Genomic DNA, 26,546 nt, shown 5'->3' with positions numbered 1-26,546 from the left:
TGTAGAACCCACCTCTTTCTGCACTACACATGCCGACATAAGCAGTAACTGTAGTGTGACTGTAGAACCCACCTCTTTTTGCACTACACATGCCGACATAAGCAGTAACTGTAGTGTGACTGTAGAACCCACCTCTTTCTGCACTACACATGCCGACATAAGCAGTAACTGTAGTGTGACTGTAGAACCCACCTCTTTCTGCACTACACATGCCGACATAAGCAGTAACTGTAGTGTGACTGTAGAACCCACCTCTTTCTGCACTACACATGCCGACATAAGCAGTAACTGTAGCGTGACTGTAGAACCCACCTCTTTCTGCACTACACATGCCGACATAAGCAGTAACTGCAGTGTGACTGTAGAACCCACCTCTTTCTGCACTACACATGCCGACATAAGCAGTAACTGTAGTGTGACTGTAGAACCCACCTCTTTCTGCACTACACATGCCGACATAAGCAGTAACTGTAGTGTGACTGTAGAACCCACCTCTTTCTGCACTACACATGCCGACATAAGCAGTAACTGTAGTGTGACTGTAGAACCCACCTCTTTCTGCACTACACATGCCGACATAAGCAGTAACTGTAGTGTGATTGTACAACCCACCTCTTTCTGCACTACACATGCCGACATAAGCAGTAACTGTAGTGTGATTGTACAACCCACCTCTTTCTGCACTACACATGCCGACATAAGCAGTAACCGTAGTGACTGTACAACCCACCTCTTTTGTGTACTGCAAATCTCCCATCAGTTTTCCAGCTAATCCGTCCTGTTTCCGGGCTTCTATCTGGCCCTGTAGCTCCATAAGCAGCCAATCGTCTGGCTGCCCCTGGGTGTCCCTGCAAGGTAGGGAGAAGCATGCCATGAGAACAACCAATAAATCGCTTACACATCTCCAGACAGGGCCGTAACTAGGTGTCTGCGGAGGGGGCACTGCACATAGCGCTGCAGGGTGGGGGGCGCTGTTGGCGACAGTTGTTCGTTAACCATTTTAATTACTTTCACTTGCAGCTAGCCCCCCTTTTGAAGCCCAGCATCTCCCGACCGCCCCTTCCTCCTACCCTGCCCACTTCTGTCGCTGATACCTATACAATATTCATGAACTCAACTATCTCTTTGTTATTCAGTCACACTGTCCTTTATTACATTTCAAGATACTGACATACCCGGGATTCAAACCCATTATCTGTGGCATTACAGTCAGACAGTCTATTCATTGATCTATCTGCCCTTGTGTAGAAAGGTAGATAATTCTAAGCTAGAAAATTCTAACTATTTGAAGCTTACCTTGTACTTTGTAAAATAATGATCAGCAGCTGAGCAGATCTATGTAGTGTCTAGCTGCAGGGGATTGGTTGGGTGGCAGCACACTACATAGATCTGCTCAATTGCAATGCTAATTATTGTTTTAAGGGCCCCATACATTAGAACGATAATGCCCGATTTCATCCAATTTCGGGCAGATATATCGGGCATTTTGGAGGGGTTACCGTATGATCTGCGTTCTCGCGAGCATCGGATCGGATTCCCTCGATTGAATGTGCTGCCCTAACAATCATGTCCGACCCCGCAGGCGTGGCTGGGATCGCATAAGATACATCGTATGCAAAAGGACAGCACACGATGTACCATATGCGATCCTGCCGCCAGGGAGGCTGCCGGGGGATCCGGTCTGAAGATCAACAGTGTCTAGGTCGACCACTATTGGTAGACAGTCACTAGTTCAACATGTTTTCAAGGTCGACAGGTAAAAAGGTCGACATGAGTTTTTCAAATGTCTTCTTTTTAAAAAAAAAAAAAAAAAAAAAAAACTTTTTCATACTTAATGATCCACGCGGACTACGACTGAGAATAGTAACCTGTGCTGAGTGCAGCGGAGCGAGGCACCTTGCACTAATTGGGCTTCCCGGTCATTGTACGGAGAAAACGACACCAAAAAAAACATTAAAAAAATCATGTCGACCTAGAAACCCTGTCTACACACACACACATACACGTTGAGTATCCCATATCCAAATATTCCGAAATACGGACTTATTTGAGTGAGAGTGAAATAGTGAAACCTTTGTTTTTTGATGGCTCAATGTACACAAACTTTGTTTAATACACAAAGTTATTAATAATATTGTATTAAATGAACTTCAGGCTGTGTGTATAAGGTGTATATGAAACATAAATGCATTCTGTGCTTAGATTTAGGTCCCATCGCCAAGATATCTCATTATGCTATGCAATTATTCCAAAATACGGAAAAATCCGATATCCAAAATACCTCTGGTCCCAAGCATTTTGGATAAGGGATACTCAATACATACATACAAGATTTTAAACCTACCGGCAAATCTTTTTCTCGTAGTTCGTAGAGGATGCTGGGGACTCCGTAAGGACCATGGGGATAGACGGACTCCGCAGGAGACATGGGCACTTTAAGAAAGACTTTAGGTATGGGTGTGCACTGGCTACTCCCTCTGTGCCCCTCCTCCAGACCTCAGTTAGAGAAACTGCCCAGAGGAGACGGACAGTACGAGGAAAGGATTTTAGTTAATCTAAGGGCAAGATTCATACCAGCCACACCAATCACACCGTATAACTTGTGTATTTATTAAACAGTTAACAGTATGAAAAAAAAACGTAGCATCAGTCCAAAACCGATGAAACTATAACATAACCCTTATGTAAGCAAAACTATATACAAGTCTCGCAGAAGTAGTCCGCACTAGGGACGGGCGCCCAGCATCTTCTACGGACTACGAGAAAAAGATTTACTGGTAGGTTTAAAATCTTATTTTCTCTTACGTCCTAGAGGATGCTGGGGACTTCGTAAGGACCATGGGGATTATACCAAAGCTCCCAAACGGGCGGGAGAGTGCGGATGACTCTGCAGCACCGATTGAGCCAACAGGAGGTCCTCCTAAGCCAAGGTATCAAACTTACAGAACTTTGCAAAGGTGTTTGAACTCGACCAAGTAGCAGCTCTGCATAGTTGTAGTGCAGAGACCCCTCGCGCAGCCGCCCAAGACGAGCCCACCTCCCTAGTGGAATGGGCCTTGACCGATTTTGGTAACGGCAATCCAGCCGTAGAATGCGCCTGCTGAATCGTGTTACAGATCCAGCGAGCAATAGTCTGCTTTGAAGCAGGGGCGCCAACCTTGTTGGCCGCATATAGGACAAACAGTGCCTCTGTTTTTCTGACTCTAGCCGTTCTGGCCACGTAAATTTTCAAAGCCCTGACTACATCAAGGGACTCAGAATCCTCCAAGTCTCGCGTAGCCACAGGCACCACAATAGGTTGGTTCATATGAAAAGATGACACCACCTTAGGCAAGAATTGAGGACGGGTCCGCAATTCAGCTATATCCATATGGAAAACCAGATAGGGGCTTTTATGAGACAAAGCCGCCAATTCCGACACTCGCCTAGCCGAAGCCAAGGCTAATAACATGACCACCTTCCAAGTGAGATATTTTAACTCCACCGTTTGAAGTGGTTCAAACCAGTGCGACTTAAGGAAACTCAACACCACGTTAAGGTCCCAAGGCGCCACTGGAGGTATAAAAGGAGGCTGAATATGCAGCACTCCCTTCACAAAAGTCTGTACTTCTGGGAGAGAAGCCAATTCTTTTTGAAAGAAAATGGATAAGGCCGAAATCTGAACCTTAATGGAGCCTAATTTTAGGCCCAAATTCACTCCAGTCTGTAGGAAGTGAAGGAAACGGCCCAGATGGAATTCTTCCGTAGGAGCATTCCTGGCCTCACACCAAGAAACATATTTTCGCCATATACGGTGATAATGTTTTGCTGTCACGTCCTTCCTAGCCTTTATCAGCGTAGGAATGACCTCATCCAGAATGCCTTTTTTTCCGCTAGGATCCTGCGTTCAACCGCCACGCCATCAAACGCAGCCGTGGTAAGTCTTGGAACAGACAGGGCCCCTGTTGCAACAGGTCCTGTCGCAGAGGAAGAGGCCACGGATCTTCTGTGAGCATTTCCAGCAGATCCGGATACCAGGTCCTTCGTGGCCAATCTGGAACAATGAGAATTGTTCTCACTCCTCTATTTCTTATTATTCTCAACACCTTGGGTATGAGAGGAAGAGGAGGAAACACATAGATCGACTGGAACACCCACGGTGTTACTAGCGCGTCCACAGCTACCGCCTGAAGATCTTTTGATCTGGCGCAATACCTCTGTAGCTTTTTGTTGAGGCGGGACGCCATCATGTCTATCTGGGGCACTCCCCACTGACTTGCAATCTATGCGAAGACTTCCTGAAGTCCCCACTCTCCTGGATGCAGGTCGTGTCTGCTGAGGAAGTCTGCTTCCCAGTTGTCCACTCCCAGAATGAACACGGCTGACAGTGCGGTTACATGATTCTCCGCCCAGCGAAGAATTCTGGTGGCTTCCGCCATTGCCACTCTGCTCCTTGTGCCACCTTGGCGGTTTACATGAGCCACTGCGGTGATGTTGTCTGACTGGATCAGAACTGGTTGGTCGCGAAGTAAGGTCTCCGCTTGACGTAGGGCGTTGTATATGGCCCTCAGTTCCAGAATGTTGATGTGAAGACAAGTCTCTTGACTCGTCCAAAGTCCTTGGAAGTGAATGCCGAACCTGTGGCCTTCTAAAAGGTGAGCACTCTGCAGCCACCACAGGAGAGATACCCTGGCTCTGGAGGACAGGGTGATCCGCTGATGAATTTGTAGATGTGACCCGGACCACTTGTCCAATAGGTCCCATTGGAAAGTCCTTGCATGGAATCTTCCGGAGGGAATGGCTTCGTATGTTGCCACCATCTTTCCCAGGACTTGAGTGCAATGATGTACTGACACTTGTTTTGGTTTCAATAGGTTCTTGACTAGAGTCATGAGTTCCTGCGCTTTTTCTATCGGAAGAAAAACCCTTTTCTGGTCTGTGTCCAGAATCATGCCCAAGAAGGTCAGACGGGTCGTAGGAACCAGCTGCGACTTCGGGATGTTGAGAATCCAGCCGTGTTGCTGTAACACCCTCAGGGAAAGTGACACGCTGTTCAGTAACTTCTCTCGTGATCTCGCTTTTATGAGGCGATCGTCCAAGTATGGGATAATTGTGACACCCTGCTTGCGCAGGAGCACCATCATTTCCGCCATTACCTTGGTGAAAATCCTCGGGGCCGTGGAAAGCCCAAATGGCAACGTCTGAAATTGGTAATGACAATCCTGTACCGCAAATCTCAGGTACGCCTGGTGGGGCGGATAAATGGGAACATGAAGGTATGCATCCTTTATGTCCAGAGAAACCATAAAATCCCCCCCTTCTAGGCTGGCGATGACCGCTTTGAGCGATTCCATCTTGAACAGTTTTAAATATAGGTTTAGGGATTTTAAATTCAAAATGGGTCTGACCGAACCGTCCGGTATCGGGACCACAAACAGAGTTGAGTAGCAACCCTTCCCTCTTTGAAGCAGGGGAACCTCGACCACCACTTGTTGAAGACACAATTTGCGAATCGCATTTAACACTAACTCCCTTTCTAGGGGAGAAGTCGGTAGAGCCGGATTTGAAAAACCGGCGAGGAGGCACCTCTTCGAATTCCAGCTTGTATCCCTGAGAAACAATTTCTATTGCCCAGGGATCCACCTGTGAGTGAACCCAGATGTGGCTGAAAAGTCGAAGACGTGCCCCCACTGGGGCGGACTCCCCCAGCGGAGCCCCAGCGTCATGCGGTGGATTTTGCAGAGGCCGGGGAGGACTTCTGTTCCTGGGAACTAGCTGTGTTGTGCAGCTTTTTTCCTCTGCCCTTACCTCTGGCAAGAAAGGACGATCCACGTACTCTTTTGCTTCTATTTGAACGAAAGGACTGCATTTGATAATGTGTCGCTTTCTTAGTCTGTGAGGGAACATAAGGCAAAAAATTTGATTTTCCTGCCGTAGCTTTGGAGACGAGGTCCGAGAGACCTTCCACAAACTATTCCTCAGCCTTGTAAGGCAAAACCTCCATATGCCTCTTCGAGTCGGCATCACCTGTCCACTGCCGGGTCCATAAGACTCGCCTAGCAGAAATAGACATAGCGTTTATTCTGGAACCCAGTAGACTAATGTCTCTTTGAGCATCTCTCATATATCAGACAGCATCTTTTATATGCCCTAGGGTCAATAAAATGGTATCCTTATCTAGGGTCTCAATATCCGCTGATAATGAATCTGTCCATACTGCTACAGCGCTACAAACCCAGGCCGACGCAATCGCCGGTCTGAGTAAAGTACCAGAATGTGTGTAAATGGACTTTAATGTAGCCTCCTGCTTGCGGTCAGCAGGATCCTTGAGGGTAGCCGTATCTTGGGATGGCAGCGCTATCTTTTTTGATAAGCGTGTCAATGCTTTGTCTACCCTAGGGGAGGATTCCCACCGTATCCTGTCCGTTGGCGGGAAAGGATACGCCATAAGAATCCTTTTTGGAATCTGCAGCTTTTTGTCTGGAGATTCCCACGCTTTTTCACACAACTCGTTCAACTCATGTGAGGAGGGAAAAGTTACCTCAGGTTTCTTTCCCTTATACATGTGTACCCTCGTGTCAGGGACAGGGGGTTCCTCTGTGATATGCAAAACATCTTTTATTGCAATAATCATATAACGAATAAATTTAGCCACTTTGGGCTGTAACTTTGCATCATCGTAGTCGACACGAGTCAGAATCCGTGTCGGTATCCGTTTCTCCTATTTGGGATAGTGGACGCTTTTGAGACCCTGAAGGTCCCGGCGACATAGGGACAGACATGGGTTGACTCCCTGACTGTTCCCTAGCTTCATTTTTGTCTAATCTTTTGTGCAATAAATGGACATTAGCACTTAAAACATTCCACATATCCATCCAGTCAGGTGTCGGCGCTGCCGACCTCACATTCATACGCTCCCCCTCCTCCCTAGGCAAGCCTTCCACCTCAGACATGTCGACACACGCGTACAGACACACCACACACACAGGGAAACTCTTATCTAAAGACAGTTTCCCCACCAGGCCCTTTCGAGAGACAGAGAGAGAGAGTATGCCAGCACACACCCCAGCGCTATATGACCCAGGAAAAACACCAAATGTTTACCCAGTAGCGCCTTTTTATATGTATATGCGCCAATTATGTGCCCCCCCCCCCCTCTTGAAAACCCTCCGTCACCGTGATTAAGCAGGGGAGAGTCCGGAGAGCTTCCTCTCAGCGCTGTGCTGTGGAGAAAATGGCGCCGGTGAGTGCTGAGGGAGAAGCCCCGCCCCCTCGGCAGCGGGCTTCTGTCCCGCTCAAAATTCTTAAAAAAACTGGTGGGGGCTCTTTATATACATGTACAGTGCCCATCTGTACATGTATATATGTAATTTTGCCAAAGGAGAGGTTTATATGCTGCCCAGGGCGCCCCCCCTGCGCCCTGCACCCTTACAGTGACTGCCGTGTGTGTGCTGTGTGGGAGCAATGGCCCACAGCGTTACTGTTGTGCGTTACCTCTGTGAAGATCAAGAAGTCTTCTGCCGCCTCTGAAGTCTTCTTCTCTTCTCATACTCACCCGGCTTCTATCTTCCGGCTCTGCGAGGAGGACGGCGGCGTGGCTCTGGGACGGACGGCAAGGGTGAGACCTGCGTACCGATCCCTCTGGAGCTAATGGTGTCCAGTAGCCTAAGAAACAGAGCCTTGAAACTCACAGAAGTAGGTCTGTTTCTCTCTCCTCAGTCCCTCGATGCAGGGAGTCTGTTGCCAGCAGGCTCCCTGAAAATAAAAAACCTAACTAAAATTCTTTCTAACAGGAAACTCAGGTGAGCTCCCTGTAATGCACCCAGTCTCCACTGGGCACAGTATCAAACTGAGGTCTGGAGGAGGGGCATAGAAGGAGGAGCCAGTGCACACCCAGACCTAAAGTCTTTCTTAAAGTGCCCATGTCTCCTGCGGAGCCCGTCTATCCCCATGGTCCTTACGGAGTCCCCAGCATCCTCTAGGACGTAAGAGAAATATATTTTAGGTTTTTAATTAATTACCCACCGGTAAATCCTTTTCTCGTAGTCCGTAGAGGATGCTGGGGTCCACATTAGTACCATGGGGTATAGACTGGTCCACTAGGAGCCACTGGCACTTTAAGAGTTTGAGAGTGTGGGCTGGCTCCTCCCTCTATGCCCCTCCTACCAGACTCAGTCTAGAAACTGTGCCCGAGGAGACGGACATACTTCGAGAGAAGGATTATACACAGATAGTGGCGAGATTCACACCAGCTCACACATACAAGGCAAACCAAGCTAACTAGCTTGAAAACTCAGCAACGGCTGAACAAGATTACTTAACCAAGTAACAAAACAGTACTTAACCAACTGAACTAAGTAACCACTGCAGGATCACGAAGTGCTGGGCGGGCGCCCAGCATCCTCTACAGACTACGAGAAAAGGATTTACCGGTAGGTAATGAAAATCCTATTTTCTCTTACGTCCTAGAGGATGCTGGGGTCCACATTAGTACCATGGGGATGTACCAAAGCTCCCAGAACGGGAGGGAGAGCGCGGAGGCTCCTGCAGAACCAATTGACCAAACTTCAGGTCCTCAGCGGCCAAGGTATCGAACTTGTAGAACTTTGCAAACGTGTTTAACCTCGACCAAATAGCCGCTCAGCAAAGCTGTAAAACAGACACCCCGGGCAGCAGCCCAGGAAGAACCCACCTTACGAGTAGAGTGGGCCTTAACAGATTTTTGGACACTGCAATCCTGCCGTAGAATACGCATGCTGGATAGTGAACCTGATCCAGCGAGAGATCGTCTGCTTAGAAGCAGGACACCCAATTTTCTTGCGATCATACAGGACAAACAGAGAGTCCGATTTTCTGTGATGAGCAGTCCTCCTCACATAAATTTTCAGAGCCCTTACAAGGACTTTGATGAAATTGAGGAGTCAGTAGCCACTGGCACCACAATAGGTTGATTGATATGAAATGCTGACACAACCTTCAGGAAGGAACTGCTGACGTGTCCGGAGCTCAGCTCTATCGTCATGGAAGAACAAGCAGGGGCTCTTAAAAGACAAAGCCCCCAAATCCTACACACAGCCTTCCACGTGAGAAATTTGACTTCAACCTCTGTTAGAGGTTCGAACCAATCCGATTGGAGGAACTGTAACACCACGTTAAGATCCCAGGGTGCCGTAGGCGGCACAAAGGGAGGATGGATGTGCAGTACCCCTTTCAGAAAAGTCTGAAGGAGGGAGGGAAGCCAACTGTTTCTGGAAGAAAATGGATAGGGCCGAAATCTGGACCTTGACGGATCCCAACCTCAGGCCCACATCCACACCTGCTTGCAGGAAGAGCAGTTCAAACTCCACCGTAGGAAACGTCTTGGACTCACACCAAGATACATATTTTTTCCAAATGCGATGGTAATGCTTAGACGTTACTCCTTTCCTAGCCTGTATCAGGGAAGGAATAACCTTGTTCGGAATGCCCTTCCGAGCTAATATCTGGCGTTCAACCTCCATGCTGTCAAAGGTAGCCGCGTTAAGTCTTGATAGGCGAACGGCCCTTGCTGCAGCAGGTCCTCCTGAAGAGGACTCGGCTCTTCTAGCAGTAGATCTAGAAGATCCGCGTACCAAGCCCTTCTTGACCAGTCCGGAGCAATGAGGATCGCTTGAACTCTTGTTCTCCTTACGAGCTTTAGAACTCTTGGAATGAGTGGAAGTGGAGGAAACACGTACACCGACTGGAACACCCACAGAGTCACTAGGGTGTTCACCGCAATGGCTTGCGGGTCCCTCGACCTGGAACAATACCGCCGAAGCTTCTTGTTGAGACGAGAGGCCATCATGTCTGTTTGAGGTACTCACCAAAGGTCTGTTACCTCCGTGAACACTTCCGGATGGAGTCCCCACTCCCCTGGATGGAGATACGAGTCTGCTGAGGAAGTCCGATTCCCAGTGGTCTACTCCCGGAATGAAGGTTGCCGACAACGCCAATGCGTGTTTTTCTGCCCAGAGGATGATTCTTGTTACCTCTGACATTGCAGCTCTGCTCTTCGTTCCGCCCTGTCGGTTTATGTAAACTACGGTAGTTACATTGTCCGACTGCACTTGAATGGCCCGATCTCGCAGAAGATGGGCCGCTTGGAGAAGACCGTTGTAGACGGCTCTTAGTTCCAGAATGTTTATTGGTAGGCCGACTTCCAGACTTGACCACCTGCCTTGGAAGGTCTCCCCTTGAGTGACTGCACCCCAGCCCCGGAGACTTGTATCCGTGGTTAGAAGGATCCAGTCCTGAATCCCGAACCTGCGGCCCTCCAGAAGTTGAGGTAAATTGTATCCACCAGAGTGAAATCCTGGCCTTTGGCAACAGATGTATTCTCTGGTGCATGTGTAGATGAGATCCCGACCACTTGTCCAGGAAATCCAGTTGGAAGGGCTGAGCATGAAGCCTCCCATACTGCAGAGCCTCGTAAGAGGCCACTATCTTCCCCAGAAGGTGAATGTACTGATGAACAGATACCCGGGCTGGCTTCAGGACATCCCGGACCATTGTTTGTATCACCAACGCTTTTTCCTCCGGAAGAAACACCCTCTGCACTTCTGTGTCGAGGATCATTCCCAGAAAGGACAACCTCCTGGTCGGCTCCAAATGGGATTTTGGAAGATTCAGGATCCAACCATGTTCCCTGAGTAGATTGGCCGTGAGAACAATGGACTGTAACAGCTTCTCCTTGGACGATGCCTTTATCAGCAGATCGTCCAGATATGGAATTATGTTCTCCCCCTGTCTTCAGAGGAGAACCATCATCTCCACCATCACCTTGGTGAACACCCTCAGTGCTGCAGAGAGGCCGAATGGCAGTGCCTGGAACTGATAGTGACAGTCTAACAGTGCGAATCAGAGAAAAGCCTGATGCGGCGGCCAAATCGGAATGTGGAGGTACGCAACCTTGATATCCAGGGATACCAGGAATTCCCCCTCCTCCAGACCCAATATCACCGCCCTCAGAGACTCCATTTTGAACTTCAACTCCCTCAGAAAGGGGTTTAGCGATTTTAAGTTCAAAATGGGCCTGACCGAACCATCCGGTTTCAGTACCACGAAAAGGTTTGAATAGTAACCTTTTTTTTGCAAATGGGGTGGAACTGCTACAATGACCTGTGACTCCAACTTTTGGATGGCTTCCTGTAGGACAGCCCTGTCTGCCAGCAAAGCTGGCAAGCCTGATTTGAAGAATCGGTGAGGTGGGAGATATTGAAACTCCAGCCTGTACCCCTGGAACACAATATCTTGCACCCAGGGATCCAGGCCGGACGACACCCAGACGTGGCTTAAATGCCAGAGTATCGCCCACACCGGCCCTACCTCCAGGCCGCACGGTCCACAGTCATGCTGAGGACTTTGGCGTACCTGAAGCAGGCTTCTGTTCCTGGGAACCCGCAGCAGGTTTCTTGGATTTTGGCCGACCTCCCCTTCCCCTAAAGAAGGTGTTGGACGGTTTGGCATTTCTTGTTTTAGCAGCCCAAAAGGACTGTGATGCAGCTGAAGCAAAAAGTTTCTTCGTAGCAGGTGCAACTGAGGGAAGAAAAGGTGACTTAACCGTTGTAGCCGTGGAAATCCACGCATCCAACGCTTCCCTAAAGAGAGCCTAACCTGTGTAGGGTAGGGTCTCCACACCTCTCCTGGATTCCACATTGGCAGACCACTGGCGCAGCCAAAGTCCTCTACGAACTGAGACAGACATGAAGATATCCCTGCAGCCATCGAACCCAGGTCTTTCATGGATTCCACCATAAATCCTGCAGAATCCTGAATGTTACGTAAAAACAATTCAACGTCACTTATCCAAATCCTCAAGTAACGTTCCTGACCACTTTACTATAGCTTTGGAAATCCATGCACAGGCGATAGTAGGACCTGAAGCAGTGTATATGGATTTGAGCGTAGTGTCAATTTTACGATCAGCCGGTTCTTTTAACATGGTAGATCCTGGGACAGGCAAAACAACCTTTTTTGATAATCTGGATACAGACGCGTCCACTATGGGTGTTTTTTTCCCCTATCCTCCTCAGGGAAAGCTACCAGAACCTTTCTAGGGATCTGAACTATTTTCTCCGGGTTTTCCCAGGCTCTCTCAAAAAAATAAGATTTTACTTACCGATAAATCTATTTCTCGTAGTCCGTAGTGGATGCTGGGGACTCCGTCAGGACCATGGGGATTAGCAGCTCCGCAGGAGACAGGGCACAAAAATAAAGCTTTAGGATCAGGTGGTGTGCACTGGCTCCTCCCCCTATGACCCTCCTCCAAGCCTCAGTTAGGATACTGTGCCCGGACGAGCGTACACAATAAGGAAGGATTTTGAATCCCGGGTAAGACTCATACCAGCCACACCAATCACACCGTACAACTTGTGATCTGAACCCAGTTAACAGTATGACAAACGTAGGAGCCTCTGAACAGACGGCTCACAACAATAACAACTCGATTTTTTTGTAACAATAACTATGTACAAGTATTGCAGACAATCCGCACTTGGGATGGGCGCCCAGCATCCACTACGGACTACGAGAAATAGATCGGTAAGTAAAATCTTATTTTCTCTGACGTCCTAGTGGATGCTGGGGACTCCGTCAGGACCATGGGGATTATACCAAAGCTCCCAAACGGGCGGGAGAGTGCGGATGACTCTGCAGCACCGAATGAGAGAACTCCAGGTCCTCTTTAGCTAGGGTATCAAATTTGTAGAATTTTACAAACGTGTTCTCCCCCGACCACGTAGCTGCTCGGCAGAGTTGTAATGCCGAGACCCCTCGGGCAGCCGCCCAGGATGAGCCCACCTTCCTTGTGGAATGGGCCTTGACAGATTTAGGCTGTGGCAGGCCTGCCACAGAATGTGCAAGTTGAAATGTGCTACAAATCCAACGAGCAATCGTCTGCTTAGAAGCAAGAGCACCCAGTTTGTTGGGTGCATACAGGATAACAGCAAGTCAGTTTTCCTGACTCCAGCCGTCCTGGAAACCTATATTTTCAGGGCCCTGACAACATCTAGCAACTTGGAGTCCTCCAAGTCCCTAGTAGCCGCAGGTACCACAATAAGCTGGTTCAGGTGAAACGCTGACACCACCTTAGGAAGAAACTGGGGACGAGTCCGCAGCTCTGCCCTGTCCGAATGGACAATCAGATATGGCTTTTGTGAGACAAAGCCGCCAATTCTGACACTCGCCTGGCCGAGGCCAGGGCCAACAGCATGGTCACTTTTCATGTGAGATATTTCAAATCCACAGATTTGAGCGGTTTAAAATGTGATTTGAGGAATCCCAGAACTACGTTGAGATCCCACAGTGCCACTGGAGGCACAAAAAGGGGGTTGTATATGCAATACTCCCTTGACAAACTTCTGGACTTCAGGAACTGAAGCCAATTCTTTCTGGAAGAAAATTGACAGGGCCGAAATTTGAACCTTAATGGACCCCAATTTGAGGCCCATAGACACTCCTGTTTGCAGGAAATGCAGGAATCGACCGAGTTGAAATTTCTTCGTGGGGCCTTCCTGGCCTCACACCACGCAACATATTTTCGCCACATGTGGTGATAATGTTGTGCGGTCACCTCCTTCCTGGCTTTGACCAGGGTAGGAATGACCTCTTCCGGAATGCCTTTTTCCCTTAGGATCTGGCGTTCCACCGCCATGCCGTCAAACGCAGCCGCGGTAAGTCTTGGAACAGACCTGGTACTTGCTGAAGCAAGTCCCTTCTTAGCGGCAGAGGCCATGAGTCCTCTGTGAGCATTTCTTGAAGTTCCGGGTGCCACGTCCTTCTTGGCCAATCCGGAGCCACGAGTATAGTTCTTACTCCTCTACGTCTTATAATTCTCAGTACCTTGGGTATGAGAAGCAGAGGAGGGAACACATACACCGACTGGTACACCCACGGTGTTACCAGAACGTCCACAGCTATTGCTTGAGGGTCTCTTGACCTGGCGCAATACCTGTCCAGTTTTTTGTTCAGGCGGGACGCCATCATGTCCACCTTTGGTCTTTCCCAACGGTTCACAATCATGTGGAATACTTCCCGATGAAGTCCCCACTCTCCCGGGTGGAGGTCGTGCCTGCTGAGGAAGTCTGCTTCCCAGTTGTCCACTCCCGGAATGAACACTGCTGACAGTGCTATCACATGATTTTTCGCCCAGCGAAGAATCCTTGCAGTTTCTGCCATTGCCCTCCTGCTTCTTGTGCCGCCCTGTCTGTTTACGTGGGCGACTGCCGTGATGTTGTCCCACTGGATCAATACCGGCTGACCTTGAAGCAGAGGTCTTGCTAAGCTTAGAACATTGTAAATTGCCCTTAGCTCCAGTATATTTATGTGGAGAGAAGTCTCCAGACTTGATCACACTCCCTGGAAATTTTTTCCCTGTGTGACTGCTCCCCAGCCTCTCAGGCTGGCATCCGTGGTCACCAGGACCCAGTCCTGAATGCCGAATCTGCGGCCCTTTAGTAGATGAGCACTCTGCAGCCACCGCAGAAGAAACACCCTTGTCCTTGGAGACAGGGTTATCCGCTGATGCATCTGAAGATGCGATCCGGACCATTTTTCCAGCAGATCCCACTGAAAAGTTCTTGCGTGAAATCTGCCGAATGGAATCGCTTCGTAAGAAGCCACCATTTTTCCCAGGACCCTTGTGCAATGATGCACTGACACTTTTCCTGGTTTTAGGAGGTTCCTGACTAGCTCGGATAACTCCCTGGCTTTCTTCTCCGGGAGAAACACCTTTTTCTGGACTGTGTCCAGAATCATCCCTAGGAACAGCAGACGTGTCGTCGGAAACAGCTGCGGTTTTGGAATATTTAGAATCCACCCGTGCTGTCGTAGAACTACTTGAGATAGTGCTACTCCGACCTCCAACTGTTCTCTGGACCTTGCCCCTATCAGGAGATCGTCCATTTTCTTTGAAGAAGAATCATCATTTCGGCCATTACCTTGGTAAGGACCCGGGGTGCCGTGGACAATCCAACCGGCAGCGTCTGAAACTGATAGTGACAGTTCTGTACCACGAACCTGAGGTACCCTTGGTGAGAAGGGCAAATTGGGACATGGAGGTAAGCATCCCTGATGTCCCGGGACACCATATAGTCCCCTTCTTCCTGGTTCGCTATCACTGCTCTGAGTGACTCCATCATGATTTGAACCTTTGTATGTAAGTGTTCAAATATTTCAGATTTAGAATAGGTCTCACCGAGCCGTCTGGCTTCAGTACCACAATATAGTGTGGAATAATACCCCTTTCCTTGTTGTAGGAGGGGTACTTTGATTATCACCTGCTGGGAATACAGCTTGTGAATTGTTTCCACTACTGCCTCCCTGTCGGAGGGAGACGTTGGTAAAGTAGACTTCAGGAACCTGCGAGGGGGAGACGTCTCGAATTTCCAATCTGTACCCCTGGGATACTACTTGTAGGATCCAGGGGTTTACTTGCGAGTGAGCCCACTGAATGCTGAAACTCTTGAGACAACCCCCCCACCGCACCTGAGTCCGCTTGTACGGCCCCAGCGTCATGCTGAGGACTTGGCAGAAGCGGTGGAGGGCTTCTGTTCCTGGGAATGGGCTGCCTGCTGCAGTCTTCTTCCCTTTCCTCTATCCCAAGGCAGATATGACTGGCCTTTTTCCCGCTTGCCCTTATGGGGATGAAAGGACTGAGGCTGAAAAGACGTTGTCTTTTTCTCCTTTATACGGCAATACTTCCATGTGCCGTTTGGAATCTGCATCACCTGACCACTGTCGTGTCCATAAACAACTTCTGGCAGATATGGACATCGCACTTACTCTTGATGCCAGAGTGCAAATATCCCTCTGTGCATCTCGCATATATAGAAATGCATCCTTTAAATGCTCTATAGTCAATAAAACACTGTCCCTGTCAAGGGTATCAATATTTTCAGTCAGGGAATCCGACCAAGCCACCCCAGCGCTGCACATCCAGGCTGAGGCGATCGCTGGTCGCAGTATAACACCAGTATGTGTGTATATACTTTTTTGGATATTTTCCAGCCTCCTATCAGCTGGCTCCTTGAGGGCGGCCCTATCTGGAGACGGTACCGCCACTTGTTTTGATAAGCGTGTGAGCGCCTTATCCACCCTAAGGGGTGTTTCCCAACGCGCCCTAACTTCTGGCGGGAAAGGGTATACCGCCAATAATTTTCTATCGGGGGAAACCCACGCATCATCACACACTTCATTTAATTTATCTGATTCAGGAAAAACTACAGGTAGTTTTTTCACACTCCACATAATACCCTTTTTTGTGGTACTTGTAGTATCAGAAATATGTAACACCTCCTTCATTGCCCTTAACAAGTAACGTGTGGCCCTAAAGGAAAATACGTTTGTTTCTTCACCGTCGACACTGGAGTCAGTGTCCGTGTCGACCGTAAAAGGACGTTTTAACGCCCCTGACGGTGTTTGAGACGCCTGGACAGGTACTAATTGGTTTGCCGGCCGTCTCATGTCGTCAACCGACCTTGCAGCGTGTTGACATTATCACGTAATTCCTTAAATAAGCCATCCATTCCGGTGTCGACTCCCTAGAGAGTGACATCACCATTACAGGCAATTGCTCCGCCTCCTCACCAACATCGTCCTCATACATGTCGACACACACGTACCGACACACAGCACACACACAGGGAATGCTCTGATAGAGGACAGGACCCCACTAGCCCTTTGGAGAGACAGAGGGAGAGTTTGCCAGCACACACCAAAACGCTATAATTATACAGGGACAACCTTTATATAAGTGTTTTTCCCTTATAGCATCTTAATATATATAATCATATCGCCAAATAAGTGCCCCCCCTCTCTGTTTTAACCCTGTTTCTGTAGTGCAGTGCAGGGGAGAGCCTGGGAGCCTTCCCACCAGCATTTCTGTGAGGGAAAATGGCGCTGTGTGCTGAGGAGAATAGGCCCCGCCCCCTTTTCGGCTGGCTTCTTCTCCCGTTTTTCTGAGACCTGGCAGGGGTTAAATACATCCATATAGCCCCAGGGGCTATATGTGATGTATTTTTTAGCCAGAACAAGGTATTCTCATTGCTGCCCAGGGCGCTCCCTGCAGCGCCCTGCACCCTCCGTGACCGCTGGTGTGAAGTGTGTGACAACAATGGCGCACAGCTGCAGTGCTGTGCGCTACCTCATGAAGACTGAAAAGTCTTCTGCCGCCGGTTTCTGGACCTCTTCACTTTTCGGCATCTGCAAGGGGGTCGGCGGCGCGGCTCCGGGACCGGACTCCATGGCTGGGCCTGTGTTCGATCCCTCTGGAGCTAATGGTGTCCAGTAGCCTAAGAAGCCAATCCATCCTGCACGCAGGTGAGTTCACTTCTTCTCCCCTAAGTCCCTCGTTGCAGTGAGCCTGTTGCCAGCAGGACTCACTGAAAATAAAAAACCTAATAACTTTTTCTAAGCAGCTCTTTAGGAGAGCCACCTAGATTGCACCCTGCTCGGACGGGCACAAAAACCTAACTGAGGCTTGGAGGAGGGTCATAGGGGGAGGAGCCAGTGCACACCACCTGATCCTAAAGCTTTATTTTTGTGCCCTGTCTCCTGCGGAGCCGCTAATCCCCATGGTCCTGACGGAGTCCCCAGCATCCACTAGGACGTCAGAGAAATAAGAATTTACTTACCGATAATTCTATTTCTCGTTGTCCGTAGTGGATGCTGGGAACTCCGTAAGGACCATGGGGAATAGCGGCTCCGCAGGAGACTGGGCACAAAAGTAAAGCTTTAGGACTACCTGGTGTGCACTGGCTCCTCCCCCTATGACCTTCCTCCAAGCCTCAGTTAGGATACTGTGCCCGGACGAGCGTACACAATAAGGAAGGATTTTGAATCCCGGGTAAGACTCATACCAGCCACACCAATCACACCGTACAACCTGTGATCTGAACCCGGTTAACAGCATGATAACAGAGGAGCCTCTGAAAAGATGGCTCACAACAATAATAACCCGATTTTTGTAACAATAACTATGTACAGGTATTGCAGACAATCCGCACTTGGGATGGGCGCCCAGCATCCACTACGGACTACGAGAAATAGAATTATCGGTAAGTAAATTCTTATTTTCTCTGACGTCCTAGTGGATGCTGGGAACTCCGTAAGGACCATGGGGATTATACCAAAGCTCCCAAACGGGTGGGAGAGTGCGGATGACTCTGCAGCACCGAATGAGAGAACTCCAGGTCCTCCTCAGCCAGGGTATCAAATTTGTAGAATTTAGCAAACGTGTTTGCCCCTGACCAAGTAGCTGCTCGGCAAAGTTGTAAAGCCGAGACCCCTCGGGCAGCCGCCCAAGATGAGCCCACCTTCCTTGTGGAATGGGCTTTTACAGATTTTGGCTGTGGCAGGCCTGCCACAGAATGTGCAAGCTGAATTGTACTACAAATCCAACGAGCAATAGTCTGCTTAGAAGCAGGAGCACCCAGCTTGTTGGGTGCATACAGGATAAATAGCGAGTCAGATTTTCTGACTCCAGCCGTCCTGGAAACATATATTTTCAGGGCCCTGACTACGTCCAGCAACTTGGAGTCCTCCAAGTCCCTAGTAGCCGCAGGTACCACAATAGGCTGGTTCAAGTGAAACGCTGAAACCACCTTAGGGAGAAATTGAGGACGAGTCCTCAATTCTGCCCTGTCCGTATGAAAAATTAGGTAAGGGCTTTTATAGGATAAAGCCGCCAATTCTGAGACACGCCTGGCTGAAGCCAGTGCCAACAGCATTACCACTTTCCATGTGAGATATTTTAAGTCCACAGTGGTGAGTGGTTCAAACCAATGTGATTTTAGGAACCCCAAAACTACATTGAGATCCCAAGGTGCCACTGGAGGCACAAAAGGAGGCTGTATATGCAGTACCCCCTTGACAAACGTCTGAACTTCAGGAACTGAAGCCAGTTCTTTCTGGAAGAAAATCGACAGGGCCGAAATTTGAACCTTAATGGACCCTAATTTTAGGCCCATAGACAGTCCTGTTCGCAGGAAATGCAGGAAACGACCCAGTTGAAATTCCTCTGTAGGGGCCTTCCTGGCCTCGCACCACTCAACATATTTACGCCAAATACGGTGATAATGCTGTACGGTTACATCCTTCCTGGCTTTGATCAGGGTAGGGATGACTTCATCCGGAATGCCTTTTTCCTTCAGGATCCGGCGTTCAACCGCCATGCCGTCAAACGCAGCCGCGGTAAGTCTTGGAACAGACAGGGTCCCTGCTGGAGCAGGTCCCTTCTTAGAGGTAGAGGCCACGGGTCCTCTGTGAGCATCTCTTGAAGTTCCGGGTACCAAGTCCTTCTTGGCCAATCCGGAGCCACGAGTATAGTCCTTACTCCTCTCCTTCTTATGATTCTCAGTACCTTGGGTATGAGAGGCAGAGGAGGGAACACATACACTGACTGGTACACCCACGGTGTTACCAGAGCGTCCACAGCTATTGCCTGAGGGTCCCTTGACCTGGCGCAATACCTGTCTAGTTTTTTGTTGAGGCGGGACGCCATCATGTCCACCTTTGGTTTTTCCCAGCGGTTCACAAACATGTGGAAGACTTCTGGGTGAAGTCCCCACTCTCCCGGGTGGAGGTCGTGTCTGCTGAGGAAGTCTGCTTCCCAGTTGTCCACTCCCGGAATGAACACTGCTGACAGTGCTATCACATGATTTTCCGCCCAGCGAAGAATCCTTGCAGCTTCTGCCATTGCCCTCCTGCTTCTTGTTTACGTGGGCGACTGCCGTGATGTTGTCTGACTGGATCAGCACCGGCTGACCTTGAAGCAGAGGTCTTGCTAGGCTTAGAGCATTGTAGATGGCCCTTAGCTCCAGGATATTTATGTGAAGTGATGTCTCCAGGCTTGACCACAAGCCCTGGAAATTTCTTCCCTGTGTGACTGCTCCCCAGCCTCGCAGGCTGGCATCCGTGGTCACCAGGACCCAGTCCTGAATGCCGAATCTGCGGCCCTCTAGAAGATGAGCACTCTGCAACCACCACAGGAGAGACACCCTTGTCCTTGGTGACGAGATTATCCGCTGATGCATCTGAAGATGCGACCCGGACCATTTGTCTAGCAGATCCCACTGGAAAGTTCTTGCGTGGAATCTGCCGAATGGGATTGCTTCGTAAGAAGCCACCATCTTTCCCAGGACCCTTGTGCATTGATGCACTGAGACTTGGCCTGGTTTTAGGAGATTTCTGACTAGTTCGGATAACTCCCTGGCTTTCTCCTCCAGGAGAAACACCTTTTTCTAGACTGTGTCCAGGATCATCCCTAGGAATAGAAGGCGTGTCGTCGGGATCAGCTGCGATTTTGGAATATTGAGAATCCAACCGTGCTGGCGCAGCACTATCTGAGATAGTGCTACCCCGACTTCCAACTGTTCCCTGGATCTTGCCCTTATCAGGAGATTGTCCATCGAAGGAGTATCATCATTTCGGCCATTACCTTGGTAAAGACCCGGGGTGCCGTGGACAATCCAAACGGCAGCGTCTGAAACTGATAGTGACAGTTCTGTACCACAAACCTGAGGTACCCTTGGTGAGAAGGGTAAATTGGGACATGTAGGTAAGCATCTTTGATGTCCAGAGACACCATATAGTCCCCTTCTTCCAGGTTTGCAATCACTGCTCTGAGTGACTCCATCTTGAATTTGAACCTTTGTATGTAAGTGTTCAAGGATTTTAGATTTAAAATTGGTGTCACCGAGCCGTCCGGCTTCGGTACCACAAATAGTGTGGAATAGTACCCCTTTCCCTGTTGTAGGAGGGGTACCTTGATTATCACCTGCTGGGAATACAGCTTGTGAATGGCTTCCAATACTGCTTCCCTGTCTGAGGGAGACGTCGGTAAAGCAGACTTTAGAAAACGGCGAGGGGGAGACGTCTCGAATTCCAATTTGTACCCCTGAGATACCACCTGAAGGATCCAGGGGTCCACTTGCGAGTGGGCCCACTGCGCACTGAACATCTTGAGACGGGCCCCCACCGTGCCCGAGTCCGCTTGTAAAGCCCCAGCGTCATGCTGAGGACTTTGCGGAGGCGGGAGAGGGCTTTTGTTCCTGGGAACTGGCTGTTTGCTGCAGCCTTTTTCCTCTCCCTCTGCCACGGGGCAGAAATGAGGAGCCTTTTGCCCGCTTGCCCTTATGGGGCCCAAAGGACTGCGCCTGATAATACGGCGTCTTCTTAGGTTGAGAAGCTACCTGGGGTAAAAATGTTGATTTTTCAGCAGTTGCCGTGGCTACCAGGTCTGATAGACCTACCCCAAATAACTCCTCCCCCTTATAAGGCAATACTTCCATGTGCCTTTTAGAATCTGCATCACCTGACCACTGCCGCGTCCATAAACCTCTTCTTGCAGAAATGGACAGCGCGCTAACTCTTGATGCCAGTCGGCAAATATCCCTCTGTGCATCACGCATATATAGAAATGCATCCTTCAAATGCTCTATAGTCAGTAATATACTGTCCCTATCTAGGGTATCAATATTTTCAGTCAGGGAATCCGACCACGCCACGCCCGCACTGCACATCCAGGCTGAGGCGATTGCTGGTCGCAGTATAACACCCGTGTGAGAGTATATACATTTTAGGATATTCTCCAGCTTTCTATCGGCAGGTTCCTTTAGGGCGGCCGTATCAGGAGAGGGTAGTGCTACCTGTTTAGACAAGCGTGTGAGCGCTTTATCCACCCTAGGGGGTGTTTCCCAACGTGCCCTATCCTCTGGCGGGAAAGGGTATGATGCCAATAACCTTTTAGGAATTATCAGTTTTTTGTCGGGGGAAACCCACGCCTCGTCACACACTTCATTTAATTCCTCGGATACAGGAAAAACTACAGGCAGTTTTTTCTCACCAAACATAATACCCTTTTTAGTGGTACTTGTATTATCAGAGATATGCAATAAATTTTTCATTGCTTCAATCATGTAACGTGTGGCCCTAGTGGAAGTCACGTTTGTCTCCTCATCATCGACACTGGAGTCAGTATCCGTGTCTGTGTCTGCCATTTGAGGTAACGGGCGTTTTAAAGCCCCTGATGGCGTTTGAGACCCCTGGACAGGCACAAGCTGAGTAGCCGGCTGTCTCATGTCGTCAACTGTCTTTCGTAAAGAGCTGACACTGTCACGCAATTCCTTCCATAAGCTCATCCACTCAGGTGTCGACTCCCTAGGGGGTGACAACTCTATAAATAAGAATTTACTTACCGATAATTCTATTTCTCGTAGTCCGTAGTGGATGCTGGGAACTCCGTAAGGACCATGGGGAATAGTGGCTCCGCAGGAGACTGGGCACAAAAGTAAAGCTTTAGGACTACCTGGTGTGCACTGGCTCCTCCCCCTATGACCCTCCTCCAAGCCTCAGTTAGGATACTGTGCCCGGACGAGCGTACACAATAAGGAAGGATTTATGAATCCCGGGTAAGACTCATACCAGCCACACCAATCACACCGTACAACCTGTGATCTGAACCCAGTTAACAGCATGATAACAGAGGAGCCTCTGGATAGATGGCACACAACAACAATAACCCGATTTAGTTAACAATAACTATGTACAAGTATTGCAGACAATCCGCACTTGGGATGGGCACCCAGCATCCACTACGGACTACGAGAAATAGAATTATCGGTAAGTAAATTCTTATTTTCTCTGACGTCCTAGTGGATGCTGGGAACTCCGTAAGGACCATGGGGATTATACCAAAGCTCCCAAACGGGCGGGAGAGTGCGGATGACTCTGCAGCACCGAATGAGAGAACTCCAGGTCCACCTCAGCCAGGGTATCAATTTTGTAGAATTTTGCAAACGTGTTTGCCCCTGACCAAGTAGCTGCTCGGCAAAGTTGTAAAGCCGAGACCCCTCGGGCAACCGTCCAAGATGAGCCCACCTTCCTTGTGGAATGGGCTTTTACAGATTTTGGCTGTGGCAGGCCTGCCACAGAATGTGCAAGCTGAATTGTATTACAAATCCAACGAGCAATAGTCTGCTTAGAAGCAGGAGCACCCAACTTGTTGGGTGCATACAGGATAAACAGCGAGTCAGATTTTCTGACTCCAGCCGTCCTGGAAACATATATTTTCAGGGCCCTGACTATGTCCAACAACTTGGAGTCCTCCAAGTCACTAGTAGCCGCAGGTACCACAATAGGTTGGTTCAGATGAAACGCTGAAAACTACCTTAGGGAGAAAATGAGGACGAGTCCTCAATTCCGCCCTGTCTGAATGGAAAATCAGATAAGGGCTTTTACAGGATAAAGCCACCAATTCTGACACGCGCCTGGCCGAGGCCAGGGCCAACAGCATGACCACTTTCCATGTGAGATATTTTAACTCCACAGATTCAAGTGGTTCAAACCATTGTGACTTTAGGAACCCCAAAACTACATTGAGATCCCAAGGTGCCACTGGAGGCACAAAAAGGAGGCTGTATATGCAGTACCCCTTTTACAACCGTCTGAACTTCAGGAACTGAAGCTAGTTCTTTTTGGAAGAAAATGGACAGGGCCGAAATTTGAACCTTAATGGACCCAATTTTAGGCCCATAGACACTCCTGTTTGCAGGAAATGCAGGAATCGACCTAGTTGAAATTCCTCCATCGGGGCCTTACTGGCCTCGCACCACGCAACATATTTTCGCCAAATGCGGTGATAATGCTTTGCGGTTACATCCTTCCTGGCTTTGATCAGGGTAGGGATGACTTCATCCGGAATGCCTTTTTCCTTCAGGATCCGGCGTTCAACCGCCCTGCCGTCAAACGCAGCAGCGGTAAGTCTTGGAATAGACAGGGTCCTTGCTGGAGCAGGTCCCTTCTTAGAGGTAGAGGCCACGGGTCCTCCGTGAGCATCTCTTGAAGTTCCGGGTACCAAGTCCTTCTTGGCCAATCCGGAGCCACGAGTATATTCTTACTCCCCTCCGTCTAATAATTCTCAGTACTTTTGGTAAGAGAGGAAGAGGAGGGAACACATACACTGACTGGTACACCCACGGTGTTACCAGCGCGACCACAGCTATTGCCTGAGGGTCCCTTGACCTGGCGCAATACCTGTCCAATTTTTTGTTTAGGCGGGACGCCATCATGTCCACCTTTGGTTTTTCCCAACGGTTTACAATCATGTGGAAGACTTCTGCTGAGGAAGTCTGTTTCCCAGTTGTTCACTCCCGGAATGAACACTGCTGATAATGCTATCCCATGATTTTCCGCCCAGCGAAAAATCCTTGCAGCTTCTGCCATTTCCCTCCTGCTTCTTGTGCCGCCCTGTCTGTCTACGTGGGCGACTGCCGTGATGTTGTCCGACTGGATCAGCACCGGCTGACCTTAAAGCAGAGGTTTTGCTTGGCTTAGGGCATTGTAAATGGCCCTTAGCTCCAAGATATTTATGTGAAGTGATGTCTCCAGGCTTGACCACAAGCCCCGGAAATTTCTTCCCTGTGTGACTGCTCCCCAGCCTCGCAGGCTGGCATCCGTGGTCACCAGGACCCAGTCCTGAATGCCGAATCTGCGCCCTCTAGAAGATGAGCACTCTGCAACCACCACAGAAGAGACACCCTTGTCTTTGGTGACAGGGTTATCCGCTGATGCATCTGAAGATGCGACCTGGACCATTTTTCCAGCAGGTCCCACTGGAAAGTTATTGCGTGGAATCTGCCGAATGGAATTGCTTCGTAGGAAGCCACCATTTTTCCCAGGACCCTTGTGCACTGATGCACTGACACTTGGCCTGGTTTTAGGAGGTTTCTGACTAGTTCGGATAACTCCCTGGCTTTCTCCTCCTGTAGAAACACCTTTTTCTGGACTGTGTCCAGGATCATCCTTAGGAATAGAAGACGTGTCATCGGGATCAGCTGCGATTTTGGAATATTAAGAATCCAACCGTGCTGCCGCAACACTACTTGAGATAGTGCTACCCCGACTACCAACTGTTCCCTGGATCTTGCCCTTTTCCGGAGATCGTCCAAGTAAGGGATAATTAAAACTCCCTTCCTTCGAAGGAGTATCATCATTTCGGCCATTACTTTGGTAAAGACCCGGGGTGCCGTGGACAAACCAAACGGCAGCTTCTGAAACTGATAGTGACAGTTCTGTACCACAAACCTGAGGTACCCTTGGTGAGAAGGGTAAATTGGGACATGGAGATAAGCATCCTTGATGTCCAGAGACACCATATAATCCCCTTCTTCCAGGTTTGCAATCACCGCTCTGAGTGACTCCATCTTGAATTTGAACCTTTGTATGTAAGTGTTCAAGGATTTCAGATTTAAATTAGGTCTCACCGAGCCGTCCGGCTTCGGTACCACAAACAGCGTGGAATAATACCCCTTTCCCTGTTGTAGGAGGGGTACCTTGATTATCACCTGCTGGGAATACAGCTTGTGAATGGCTTCCAATACTGCCTCCCTGTCTGAGGGAGACGTCGGTAAAGCAGACTTTAGAAAACGGCGAGGGGGAGACGTCTCGAATTTCAATTTGTACCCCTGAGATACCACCTGAAGGATCCAGGGGTCCACCTGTGAGTGAGCCCACTGCACGCTGAAATTTTTGAGACGGGCACCCACCGTGCCTGAGTCCGCTTGTAAAGCCCCAGCGTCCTGCTGAGGACTTGGCAGAAAACGGGAGAGGGCTTCTGTTCCTGGGAACTGGCTGTTTGCTGCAGCCTTTTTCTTCTCCCTCTGCCACGGGGCAGAAATGAGGAGCCTTTTGCCCGCTTGCCCTTATGGGGCCCAAAGGACTGCGCCTGATAATACGGCGTCTTCTTATGTTGAGAGGCTACCTGGGGTAAAAATGTGGATTTCCCAGCCGTTGCCGTGGCCACCAGGTCTGTTAGACCTACCCCAAATAACTCCTCCCTTTTATAAGGCGATACTTCCATATGCCTTTTGGAATCAGCATCACCTGACCACTGTCTTGTCCATAACCCTCTCTGGCAGAAATGGACAGCGCACTTACTCTTGATGCCAGTCGGCAAATATCCCTCTGTGCATCACGCATATATAGAACTGCATCTTTAGTCAGTAATATACTGTCCCTATCTAGGGTATCAATATTGTCAGTCAGGGAATCCGACCAAGCCACCCCAGCACTGCACATCCAGGCTGAGGCGATTGCTGGTCGTAGTATCACACCCGTGTGAGTGTATATACATTTTACTGCTTTCTGTCAGCAGGTTCCTTAAGGCGGCCGTGCCTTTAGACAAGCGTGTGAGCGCTTTATTCACCCTAGGTGGTGTTTCCCAACGTGCCCTATCCTCTGGCGGGAAGGGGTATGATGCTAATAACTTTTTAGGAATTAACAGTTTTTTTATCGGGGGAAACCCACGCATCATCACACACTTTTATTTAATTCCTCAGATGCAGGAAAAACTACAGGCAGTTTTTTCTCACCCAACATAATACCCTTTTTAGTGGTACTGGTATTATCAGAAATGTGTAAAAACATTTTCCATAGCCTCAATCATGTAACGTGTGGCCCTACTGGAAGTCACATTCGTCTCTTAATCGTCGACACTGGAGTCAGTATCCGTGTCGGCGTCTGTATCTGCCATCTATGGTAACGGGCGTTTT

General features: G+C 49.3%; 1 protein-coding gene across 1 annotated transcript in view; it reads right to left on the bottom strand.

Annotated features, from left to right (window-relative positions):
• The window catches only part of CHTF8 (chromosome transmission fidelity factor 8), a 37,596-nt gene that overhangs the window by 6,067 nt on the left and 4,983 nt on the right, over positions 1-26,546 (bottom strand). Inside the window, exon 2 of the mRNA XM_063945920.1 lies at positions 731-848. Within this exon, the coding sequence (XP_063801990.1) occupies positions 731-848 (118 nt within the window). The remainder of the gene's footprint in view (positions 1-730; positions 849-26,546) is intronic.

Source organism: Pseudophryne corroboree, chromosome 11, assembly GCF_028390025.1.
Source record: "Pseudophryne corroboree isolate aPseCor3 chromosome 11, aPseCor3.hap2, whole genome shotgun sequence".
In the NCBI taxonomy this organism is placed as follows: Eukaryota; Metazoa; Chordata; class Amphibia; order Anura; family Myobatrachidae; genus Pseudophryne; species Pseudophryne corroboree.
This window is presented reverse-complemented; position numbering and strand designations above follow the sequence as displayed.